We start from the raw sequence: 12,485 nt of genomic DNA on the forward strand, positions 1-12,485 counted from the left end.
TCTAGAGTCTAGACTAATACCTTTTCCCCACTAGGCTACTGAGCTGAACCAAACTGAGCAGAGCTGTTGGTACTGCGCTGGCCTGGTTACACATCCATCCACTGTAGTTGTGGGAACTGTGATGTAAAGCACAGTGAAAGGTACATATCCACACCAGCACAGTGTGGTTGGGCTCAGGAAGATGGTGCCAACAGGGTGTAACTGTCATGTGTAACCCAGCATTGCTTCTTTGTACAACCATTCCCTCCTATCAGCTCATACAGGTCTCGCTGTCCTCATCAGATGCTTCACCCCCCCACCCTTCCCCCCTCCCCTGATGGCTGCCCAGACGGTCTCTCTGTCCTCATCAGATGCTTCACCCCCCCACCCTTCCCCCTCCCCTGATGGCTGCCCAGACGGTCTCTCTGTCCTCATCAGATGCTTCACCCCCCACCCTTCCCCCTCCCCTGATGGCTGCCCAGACGGTCTCTCTGTCCTCATCAGATGCTTCACTCCCCCACCCTTCCCCCTCCCCTGATGGCTGCCCCAGACGGTCTCTCTGTCCTCATCAGATGCTTCACCCCCCACCCTTCCCCCTCCCCCTGATGGCTGCCCCAGACGGTCTCTCTGTCCTCATCAGATGCTTCACCCCCCACCCTTCCCCCTCCCCTGATGGCTGCCCAGACGGTCTCTCTGTCCTCCCACTGATGGCTGCCCAGACGGTCTCTCTGTCCTCATCAGATGCTTCACCCCCCCCACCCTTCCCCCTCCCCTGATGGCTGCCCCAGACGGTCTCTCTGTCCTCATCAGATGCTTCACTCCCCCACCCTTCCCCCTCCCCTGATGGCTGCCCCAGACAGTCTCTCTGTCCTCATCAGATGCTTTCCCCCCCCACCCTTCCCCCCTCCTGATGGCTGCCCCAGACGGTCTCTCTGTCCTCATCAGATGCTTCACTCCCCCACCCTTCCCCCTCCCCTGATGGCTGCCCCAAACGGGCTCTATGGCCTCTGAAGACTTGATTAATTTGACGGGTTGGGTTAAAGTGATCTGGTGGGCAATCTAGGACACTTGTGTTGCAGGTGCACTGTCCTAGATCCTAAACCCGCCTGATGCCCGCTGCCACCGACCGCACAATTAATGTTACCATCATCCCCATGAGCCGTGGTGTTAATTTACCACCATGCCCGACTCTGCCAAAGCTTAGCATGCCACTTCCTCCAAATGTCATCGTTTTAGAGGACAAATCTATTAAACATAGTTATTATTAGGGTTGTTCATAAACAGCAAACTACACTGAACAAAAATATAAACGTAACATGTAACGTGTTGGTCCCTCACTTTATTTATGAGCTGAATTAAAGATCCCAGAAATGTTCCATGCACACAAAAAAAACAGCTTATTTCTCTGAAAAGTTGTGCACACATTTGTTTATGTCCCTGTTAGTGAGCATTTCTCCTTTGCCAAGATAATTCATCCACTTGATAGGTGTGGCATATCAAGAAACTGATTGAAAAGCATGATCATTACACAGGTGCACCTTGTGCGGGGGACAATAAAAAGCCACAGATGTCTCCAGTCTTGAGGGAGCGTGCAATTGGCACGCTGACAGCAGGAAGGTCCACCAGAGCTGTTATTTCTCTACCATAAACTGCCTCCAAAGTCATTTTAGAGAATTTGGCAGTATGTCCAACCGGCCTCACAACCTCAGACCACGTGTAACCACACTAGCCCAGGACCTCCACATCCAGCTGCTTCACCTGTGGCATCATCCGAGGGGGGTGGGGGGTAATAAAGCCCTTTTGTGGGGAAAAACTCATTCGGATTGGCTGGGCCTGGCTCCCCAGTGGGTGAGCCTATGCCCTGCCAGGTCCACCCATGGCTGCACCTCTGCCCAGTCATATGAAATCCATAGATTAGGGCCTAACACATTTATTTAAATTGACTGATTTCCTTACTCAGTAAACTGTTTTAAATTGTTGCATGTTGCGTTTATATTTTAGGTTAGTATACATTGAATAATACAAGCTCTTTGAATGTTCTCTCACTGGTGTCCACTCACTTATTTTGGTAATGTGCTGCATGACGGATAGTTTCACAAAACATCAGCAGTCCAGGCAGTAGACAGTACTTCAAGCCCCATGGTGTCTGGTTCTGCTCTTGGCGGTGGCGGTAGCCTTGAGGTTCGAGTGTGTTGCCGGTGCAAACCGAATGCCAGTGCAAACCGGAAACAGTTTTTAGGGAGGGCTGTGGCTGAAGCTGTGCTACTCCCTAGCTTGTCGTGTTCGGTGTGTAATGTGTTGGGTATTGTGTCAGCAATACCTATATCATTGCAAATGGATATCATGGAAAATATATATTCTATTCTAATGCAGCAGTCAAAAACTATGGACCATTTAGGTTTTCATAATGTGTTGTGTTAATAAAGGCAAGGACAAATCGATGTATTATTTAATGTGCTTACTAAACACAATATGTTCAAGTTATCTACATTCTACTCTGAGTACCTACATAGTGTGATAGCATGTGTACAATATATGGTGGAGCTTTGCTCCCTCTGCTGGACTTGGATAGGTAGTGCAGAGAGGGAGAGGGAAATTATTGCATGTTGAAGCAGTACCCACTGAGTGGACAACATATTAGGCACTCTTTCCATGACATAGACTGACCAGGTTAAAGCTATGATCCCTTATTGATGTCACTTGTTAAATCCACTTCAACCAGTGTAGATGAAGGGGATGAGACAGGTTAAAGAAGTATTTTTAAGCCTTGAGACAATTGAGACATGGATTGTGTATGTGTGCCATTCAGAGGGTGAATGGGCAAGACAAAATATTGAAGTGCCTTTGAACTGGCTATGGTAGTGCCAGGCACACCAGTTTGTGTCAAGAACTGCAATGCTGCTGCTGTTTTTCACGCTCAACAGTTTCCCATGCGTACCAAGTATTGTTAACCACCCAAAGGACATCCAGTCAACTTGACACAACTGTGGGAGACAGTGGAGTCAACATGGGCCCGGTAGAACGCTTTTAACACCTTGTAGAGTGCTCCGATGAATTGAGGCTGTTCTGAGGGCAAAAGGAGGGGGTTGCAACTCAACATTAGGGAGGTGTTCCCCATGGATTACAGGGAACATTCGCACTGAGCTAAAGGGTAGAGCTGCCGCTTTCAAGGTGCGGGACTCTAACCCGGAAACTTACAAGAATTCCAGCTATCCCCTGCGACGAACCATCAAACAGGCAAAGCTTCAATACAGGGCTGAACAAGATTGAACCATACTACACTGGCTCCGATGCTCGTCTTATGTGGCAGGGCTTGCAAACTATTACAGACTACAAAGGGAAGCACAGCCTCGAGCTGCCCAGTGACACGAGCCTACCAGACGAGCTAAATCACTTCTATGCTCGCTTCGAGGCATGCAACACTGAGGCATGCATGAGAGCATCAGCTGTTCCGGACAACTGTGTGATCACGCTCTCCGTAGCCGACGTGAGTAAGACCTTTAAACAGGTCAACATACACAAGGCTGCGGGGCCAGATGGATTACCAGGACGTGTGCTCCGGGCATGTGTTGACCAACTTGCAGGTGTCTTCACTGACATTTTCAACATGTCCCTGATTGAGTCTGTAATACCAACATGTTTCAAGCAGACCACCATAGTCCCTGTGCCCAAGAACACAAAGGCAACCTGCCTAAATGACTACAGACCCGTAGCACTCACATCAACACCATTATCCCAGAAACCCTAGATCCACTCCAATTTGCATACTGCCCAAACAGATCCACAGATGATGCAATCTCTATTGCACTCCACACTGCCCTTTCCCACCTGGACAAAAGGAACACTTATGTGAGAATGTTATTCATTGACTACAGCTCAGCGTTCAACACCATAGTACCCTGAAAGCTCATCACTAAGCTAAGGATCATGGGACTAAACACTTCCCTCTGCAACTGGATCCTGGACTTCCTGACGGGCCGCCCCCAGGTGGTGAGAGTAGGTAGCAACACATCTGCCAGGCTGATCCTCAACACTGGGGCTCCCCAGGGGTGCGTGCTCTGTCCCCTCCTGTACTCCCTGTTCACCCACGACTGCATGGCCAGGCACGACTCCAACACCATCATTAAGTTTGCAGACGACACAACAGTGATCAATTTTCATTTGGAAGAGTCAGCTTTTTAAACCAACATGGCTCAGTTTAAAGTGTTTTTACATTGTAGTAAAACAAAATCTCATTGGATATGCTTTTTGACACTGATCACCGACAACGACGAGACAGCCAGAATAACAACCTATCCCTCAACGTAACCAAGACTAAGGAGATGATTGTGGACTACAGGAAAAGGAGGACCGAGCACGCCCCCATTCTCATCGACGGGGCTATAGTAGAGCAGGTTGAGAACTCTCAAGTTCCTTGGTGTCCACATCAACAACAAACTAGAATGGTCCAAACACACCAAGACAATCGGGAAGAGGGCACGACAAAGCCTATTCCCCCTCAGGAAACTAAAAAGATTTGGCATGGGTCCTGAGATCCTCAAAAGCTTCTACAGCTGCAACATCGAGAGCATCCTGACTGGTTGCATCACTGCCTGGTACGGCAATTGCTCGGCCTCCGACCGCAAGGCACAACAGAGGGTAGTGTGAACGGTCCGGTACATCATTGGGGCTAAGCTGCCTGCCATCCAGGACCTCTACACCAGGCGGTGTCAGAGGAAGGCCCTAAAAATTGTCAAAGACCCCAGCCACCCCAGTCATAGACTGTTCTCTCTACTACCTCATGGCAAGCGGTACCGGAGTGCCAAGTCTAGGACAAAAAGGCTTCTCAACAGTTTTTACCCCCAAGCCATAAGACTCCTGAACAGGTAATGAAATGGCTACCCGGACTATTTGCATTGTGTGCCCCCCACGCTTCTGCTACTCTCTGTTTATAATATATGCATAGTCACTTTAACTATACATTTATGTATATACTACCTCAATTGGGCCGACCAACCAGTGCTCCCGCACTGTTGCTAACCGGGCTATCTGCATTGTGCCCAGCCACCCACCACCCGCCAACCCCTCTTTTACATTACTGCTACTCTCTGTTCATTATATATGCATAGTCACTTTAACCGTATCTACATGTACATACTACCTCAATCAGCCTGACTAACCGGTGTCTGTATGTAGCCTCGCTACTTTTATAACCTCGCTACTGTATATAGCCTAGTCTTTTTACTGTTGTTTTATTTCTTTACCTACCTATTGTTCACCTAATACCTTTTTGTACTATTGGTTAGAGCCTGTAAGTAAGCATTTCACTGTAAGGTTGTATTCGGCGCACGTGACAAATAAACTTTGATTTGATTTAACAGGTTTTTACCCACATGACCCAGCAGGAGGTATGGTAGAGGAATACCCTCACCCAGAATGGACTGTGGTTTTTCCAGGGCCCAGCCCACCGTGTATTAACTAGAAACACATTGGGCTGGGTCCTGGGGTGTATTAACTAGAAACACATTGGGCTGGGTCCTGGGGTGTATTAACTAGAAACACAGTGGGCTGGGCCCTGGGGTGTATTAACTAGAAACACAGTGGACTGGGCCCTGGGGTGTATTAACTAGAAACACAGTGGGCTGGGCCCTGGGGTGTATTAACTAGAAACACAGTGGGCTGGGCCCTGGGGTGTATTAACTAGAAACACAGTGGGCTGGGCCCTGGGGTGTATTAACTAGAAACACAGTGGACTGGGCCCTGGGGTGTATTAACTAGAAACACAGTGGGCTGGGCCCTGGGGTGTATTAACTAGAAACACAGTGGGCTGGGCTGGGCCCTGGGGGGTGTATTAACTAGAAACACGGTGGGCTGGGCCCTGGGGTGTATTAACTAGAAACACAGTGGACTGGGCCCTGGGGTGTATTAACTAGAAACACAGCCCTGGGGTGTATTAACTAGAAACACAGGGCTGGGCTGGGCCCTGGGGTGTATTAACTAGACAACACAGTGGACTGGGCCCTGGGGTGTATTAACTAGAAACACGGTGGGCTGGGCCCTGGGGTGTATTAACTAGAAACACAGTGGACTGGGCCCTGGGGTGTATTAACTAGAAACACAGTGGGCTGGGCCCTGGGGTGTATTAACTAGAAACACAGTGGGCTGGGCCCTGGGGTGTATTAACTAGAAACACATTCACAGTGGGCTGGGCCCTGGGGTGTATTAACTAGAAACACAGTGGGCTGGGCCCTGGGGTGTATTAACTAGAAACACAGTGGGCTGGGCCCTGGGGTGTATTAACTAGAAACACAGTGGGCTGGGCCCTGGGGTGTATTAACTAGAAACACAGTGGGCTGGGCCCTGGGGTGTATTAACTAGAAACACAGTGGGCTGGGCCCTGGGGTGTATTAACTAGAAACACAGTGGGCTGGGCCCTGGGGTGTATTAACTAGAAACACGGTGGGCTGGGCCCTGGGGTGTATTAACTAGAAACACAGTGGGCTGGGCCCTGGGGTGTATTAACTAGAAACACAGTGGGCTGGGCCCTGGGGTGTATTAACTAGAAACACATTGGGCTGGGCCCTGGGGTGTATTAACTAGAAACACAGTGGGCTGGGCCCTGGGGTGTATTTACTAGAAACACGGTTGTAAGGGTTCCGGTCCTTTTCTTCTTCTGAGGAGTAGCGAGAAGGATCGGAGGACCAATGCGCAGCGTGGTAAGTGTCCATGATGGTTTTTTAATAAAGACAATAGAACACTCGAACAAAACAACAAACGATGACGTGAATATACAAAACCAAAAACAGTACGGTGTGGACCAAACACTCACACGGAAAACAAACACCAACAAACCAAAAGTGAAACCCAGGCTACCTAAGTATGATTCTCAATCAGAGACAACTAACGACACTTGCCTCTGACTGAGAACCATACTAGGCCGAACACAAAAACCAACATTGAAAAACAAACACAGACTGCCCACCCCAACTCACGCTCTGACCATACTAAAACAAAGAATAAAATAACAGAACTATGGTCAGAACGTGACAACGGTGGGCTGGGCCATGGGGTGTATTCACTAGGTACCAAATTATTTATTTTTTTGCGGAACAGGGAGGGACTATCTTTAATTTGTCCAATTTGGCAAGTTTTTACTTTGCAAAAACGTTTTGCTACACACTTTAGCAAAATTATCACTTGTTTTGCTGCAAATCCTCACTTGTTTAGTTGTGAATAAACCATGGATAAGAAAATGAAAAGCATCCCCATCCGGGCTTAGAAACTAATAGAGAAACAGGCTATTGAATCGTCTATTGACCTGTCGTTATGCCCTTGAGCAAGGCACTCACCACTAAACTGCTCTCCAGCCAGGGGCTCTGCTCATTGGCTGACCCTGTGCCTCTCAACATGTGTGTATTTCGAGGTTGTGTGGGGAACATTTAAGTATCCATTCTATATGTGTATATTGTATTCTATTCTTTGTCTATTCTATTCTACAGGTATATGTGTATATTCTATTGTATATGTGTATATTCTATTCTATATATGTATATTATATAGGTGTATATTATATTCTATTCTACAGGTATATGTGTATAGTCTATTCTATATGTGTATATTCTATTGTATATGTGTATATTCTATTCTATATATGTATATTCTATAGGTGTATATTATATTATATTCTACAGGTATATGTGTATAGTCTATTCTATATGTGTATATTCTATTCTATAATTTGTATATTCTATACGTGTATATTCTATTCTATACGTGTATACTATGTTTTATTCTATAAGTGTATATTTTATTCTATATGTGTATATTCTATATGTATATATTCTGTTCTATATGTGTATATTCTATTCTATATGTGTATATTCTATTCTATATGTGTATATTCTATTCTATATTTGTATATTCTATACGTGTATATTCTATTCTATACGTGTATACTATGTTTTATTCTATAAGTGTATATTTTATTCTATATGTGTATATTCTATTCTATACGTGTATATTCTATTCTATATGTGTATATTCTATACGTGTATATTATTTTCTGTAAGTTTATATTCTATTTCATTATATACGTGAATATTTTATTCTATTCTACAGGTATATGTGTATATTTGATTTGATTCAATATGTGTATATTTGATTCTAAATGTGTATATTTTATTCTAAATGTGTATATACTATTTTATATGTGTATATTCTATTCTATTCTATACGTGTATATTCTTTCTATACATGCATATTCTATTTTATTCTATATGTGTAAATTCTATTCTATACGTGTACAGTTGAAGTTGGAGGTTTACATACACCTTTGCCAACTACATTTAAACTCAGTTTTTCACCATTCCTGACATTTAATCATAGTAAAAATTCCATGTTTTAGGTCAGTTAGGATCACTACTTTATTTTAAGAATGTGAAATGTCAGAATAATAGTAGAGAGTGATTTATTTCAGCTTTATTTCTTTCATCACATTCCCAGTGGATCAGAAGTTTACATACACTCAATTAGTATTTGGTAGCATTGCCTTTAAAATGTTTAACTTGGGTCAAATGTTTCGGGTAGCCTTCCACAAGCTTCCCAATAAGTTGGGTGTATTTTGGCCCATTCCTCCTGACAGACCTGGTGTAACTGAGTCAGGTTTGTAGGCCTCCTTGCTCACACACACTTTTTCAATTCTACCCACAAATGTTCTATAGGATTGAGTTCAGGGCTTTGTGATGGCCACTCCAATACCTTGACATTGTTGTCCTTAAGCCATTTTGCTTCAACTTTGGAAGTATGCTTGGGGTCATTGTCCATTTCCGGCCAAGCTTTAACTTCCTGACTGATGTCTTGAGATGTTCCTTTAATATATCCACATCATTTTCCTACCTCATGATGCCATCTATTTTGTGAAGTGCACCAGTCCCTCCTGCAGCAAATCAACCCCACAACATGATGCTGCCACTCCCGTGCTTCACGGTTGGGATGGTGTTCTTCGGCTTGCAAGCGTCCACCTTTTTCCTCCAAACATAACGATGGTCATTATGATCAAACAGTTCTATTTTTGTTTCATCAGACCAGAGGACATTTCTCCAAAAAGTACGATCTTTGTCCCCATGTGCAGTTGCAAACAGTAGTCTGGCTTTTTTATGGAGGTTTTGGAGCATTGGCCTCTTCCTTGCTGAGCGGCCTTTCAGGTTATGTCGATATAGGACTCGTTTTACTGTGGACATACATTCACCCATTTCCTCCAGCATCTTCACAAGGTCCTTTGCTGTTGTTCTGGGATTGATTTGCACTTTTCGCACCAAAGTACGTTCATCTCTAGGAGACAGAACACGTCTTCTTCCTGAGCGGTATGATGGCTGCGTGGTCCCATGGTGTTTGTACTTGCGCACTATTGTTTGTACAGATGAACATGGTACCTTCAGGCGTTTGACTTGTGGAGGTCTACAATTTTTTTCTGAGGTCTTGGCTGAATTCTTTTGATTTTCCCATGATGTCAAGCAAAGAGGCACTGAGTTTGAAGGTAGGCCTTGAAATACGTCCACAGGTACACCTCCAATTGACTCAAATGATGTCAATTAGCCTATCAGAAGCTTCTAAAGCCATGACATCATTTTCTGAAATTTTCCAAGCTGTTTAAAGGCACAGTCAACTTAGTGTATGTAAACTTCTGACCCACTGGAATTGTGAAACAGTGAACTACAGCTATATATGTATATTCTATTTGATTCTAGATGTGTATATTTTATTCTAAACGTGTATATTCTATTCTGAAGTGTATATTCTATTCTATATGTGTATATTCTATTCTATACGTGTATATTCTATTCTATATGTGTATATTCTATTCTATACGTGTATATTCTATTCTATACATGTATATTCTATTCTATATGTGTATATTCTATTCTATACATTCTATTTTATTATTTACGTATATATTTTCTTCTATTCTACAGGTATATGTGTAGATTCTAGTCTATTCTATATGTGTATATTCTATTCAATATATGTATATTCTATAGGTGTATATTATATTATATTCTACAGGTATATGTGTATGTTATATTCTGTACCTATATATTCTATACGTATATATTCAATTTGATTCTATAAGTGTATATTCTATTCTATGTGTATATATTATATTCTGTGTGTATTTTCAATTTTATTCCATATGTTTATATATTATTATATAGGTTTATATTCTATACTATATTCTATGGGTATATGTGTATTTTCTATTCTATATGTGTATATTTGATTCTATACTATACATGTATATTCTATTCTATTCTACAGGCATATGTGTATATTGTATTCTATTCTATAGGCGTATATTGTATTCTATTCTATAGGAATAAGTGTATATTCTATTCTATAGGTGTATATTGTATTCTATTCTATACATGTGTATTCTGTTCTATTTTATAAGTGTTTATTATATTCTATATGTGTATATTATATTCTATACGTTACTTTTCTATTCGACATGTGTCTATTCTGTTGTATTTATGTAGGTTATATTCTATTCTAAGGGACTTGCAGGCTCTGGGACCTGCTATTTGATGGATTATGGATGTAGCCTATTGTAGCCTATATGTTAAACAATGAATGTGAAGAACAGGGACCAGATGTCCTCTTCTATTTCATTTTAATTTCACACTGTAACTATATTCTTAATGTGGTTAGCCTTACATGTAAATCCAGATCTAATCACATGACAGTGGAGCATGCCTCTATTATGTAACAATATGTCGGCTATCCACTAGCAGTCATCGTACGATCCAATGCCATGTGACGCCACTTCCCCGGGATAGGAGGCGTTGTCCCACGGTTCTGCTGCTCAGGCGTCACTTCTATGCAGAAACCGGCTATCCTGCAAAGGGACATACACTAGACAAAGCCTATACATAAAATCGAACGGTGCAGGTATATTTGTGTCTTCGTTCGTGCTATTATTAGGGGTTGCTTGTCCAGGATATAGGCTACGTTGAAATATCATATATAATATCATCGTAGTCTTTTCGTGCACAAAATGATCAAGAACGGACATCACCCAATGAACACAACAGGGAAAGATGCAGGGACGAACCTCGGCGCTACAGCTTGCAGTCCGGAGAAGAGAAGACGAACCATCCGGGTGTGGTGTGACGGGTGGTGAGTGATACAGAATAACATTACAGTGACAGCTAGATATAAGGCCTGTGTGGCTACATTGTTGCCCTGGGCATGCATACAATTAAATGAGGCATGCCCACCTCTATGATACTTACACAAATATAGTACATTTCAAAGATTGTATATTTGAATGTGGGGAAAACGTAGCATCATTTCACCATGTATCTGATGTTCAGTGAACCGTCCATAGCCAATGCACTTCTTAGAAATACTGCCATAAACATGCTTGTTCCATTCCGTCGGCATCCCGCCTGTCAAAACAGAAAGGCGTTTCAATAGGCTGCCGCATCACATGCCAGGTATGTTTACCTACCAGTCTTACTCTCAGTAATGGCGACATGCCACCAGGGTATTCACTTTGCATCTTATTCGAGCGATAGGGTAGGCTATGCACGGCGACCGTAGCCTAGGCAAACTGCATTCACGCATAGTGTGCATACAAGTGGAGAAGGGTGCAATTGTGCCCGGCAATTCGGGGTGTTCCTGCATGTGGACGTTCCTGCATCTGCAGGAACCCCCCTTTATACTTATATTGGTAAATGTTTAAGTTTGGGAGAAGCAGGAGGTAGGGAGCTCCAGTACAGTTGGTGGCGTTAATGCACAATAACGTTGGATGCCAGCCACCGATAAACGCCACAGAAGAAGGGGTGGGGTGACAACGGTAGCTAGTGTACTTCATCCCTTGCCTGACAGGCACTGTTTTCCCGCAGTTCAGGTAACGACGGTGAGGGCAGGTGTTCAGCAGGTGGGAGAGGAGTACACCGTGTGCTAGCTTAGCCAGCTAGTCCCAAGGAGGACTCCCTTACACAGCAGGTGGACTCTGTTTTCAATCAGAATGATGAAACTGAGTACTGAGTACTCCTCAGTTTCATCAGCTGTCTGGGTGCCTGGTCTCAGATGATCCCGCAGGTGAAGAAGCCGGATGTGGAGGTCCTGGGCTGGCATGGTTACACGTGGTCTGTGGTGGTGAGGCCGGTTGGACATACTTCCAAATTCTCTAAAACCCCATTGGAGGCGGCTTATGGTAGAGAAATTGACATTAATTTCTCTGGCAACAACTCTGGTGGACATTCCTGCAGTTAGCATGCCAATTGCACGCTCCCTCAAACTTGATACATCTGTGGCATTGTGTTGTGTGACAAAGCTGCACATTTTAGAGTGGCCTTTTATTGTCCCCAGCATAAGGGGACTGTGTAATGATCATGCTGTTTGATAAGCTTCTTGATATGCCACACCTGTGAAGTGGGTAGATTATCTTGGTAAAGGAGAAATGTTCCCTAACAGGGATGTAAACAAATTTGTGCACAAAATTTGAGAGAAATATGTTTTTTGTG

The 12,485-nt window shown here is 43.8% G+C and overlaps 1 protein-coding gene across 1 annotated transcript in view; it reads left to right on the forward strand.

Annotated features, from left to right (window-relative positions):
• The first annotated feature begins 10,770 nt into the window (after nt 1-10,770).
• LOC112225789 (ethanolamine-phosphate cytidylyltransferase-like) overlaps nt 10,771-12,485 on the forward strand; it is a 38,999-nt gene continuing 37,284 nt past the window's right edge. Inside the window, exon 1 of the mRNA XM_042315429.1 lies at nt 10,771-11,130. Within this exon, the coding sequence (XP_042171363.1) occupies nt 11,009-11,130 (122 nt within the window). The 5' untranslated portion in view covers nt 10,771-11,008. The remainder of the gene's footprint in view (nt 11,131-12,485) is intronic.

Source organism: Oncorhynchus tshawytscha, unplaced genomic scaffold (genome assembly GCF_018296145.1).
Source record: "Oncorhynchus tshawytscha isolate Ot180627B unplaced genomic scaffold, Otsh_v2.0 Un_contig_14971_pilon_pilon, whole genome shotgun sequence".
NCBI classification, from domain to species: Eukaryota; Metazoa; Chordata; class Actinopteri; order Salmoniformes; family Salmonidae; genus Oncorhynchus; species Oncorhynchus tshawytscha.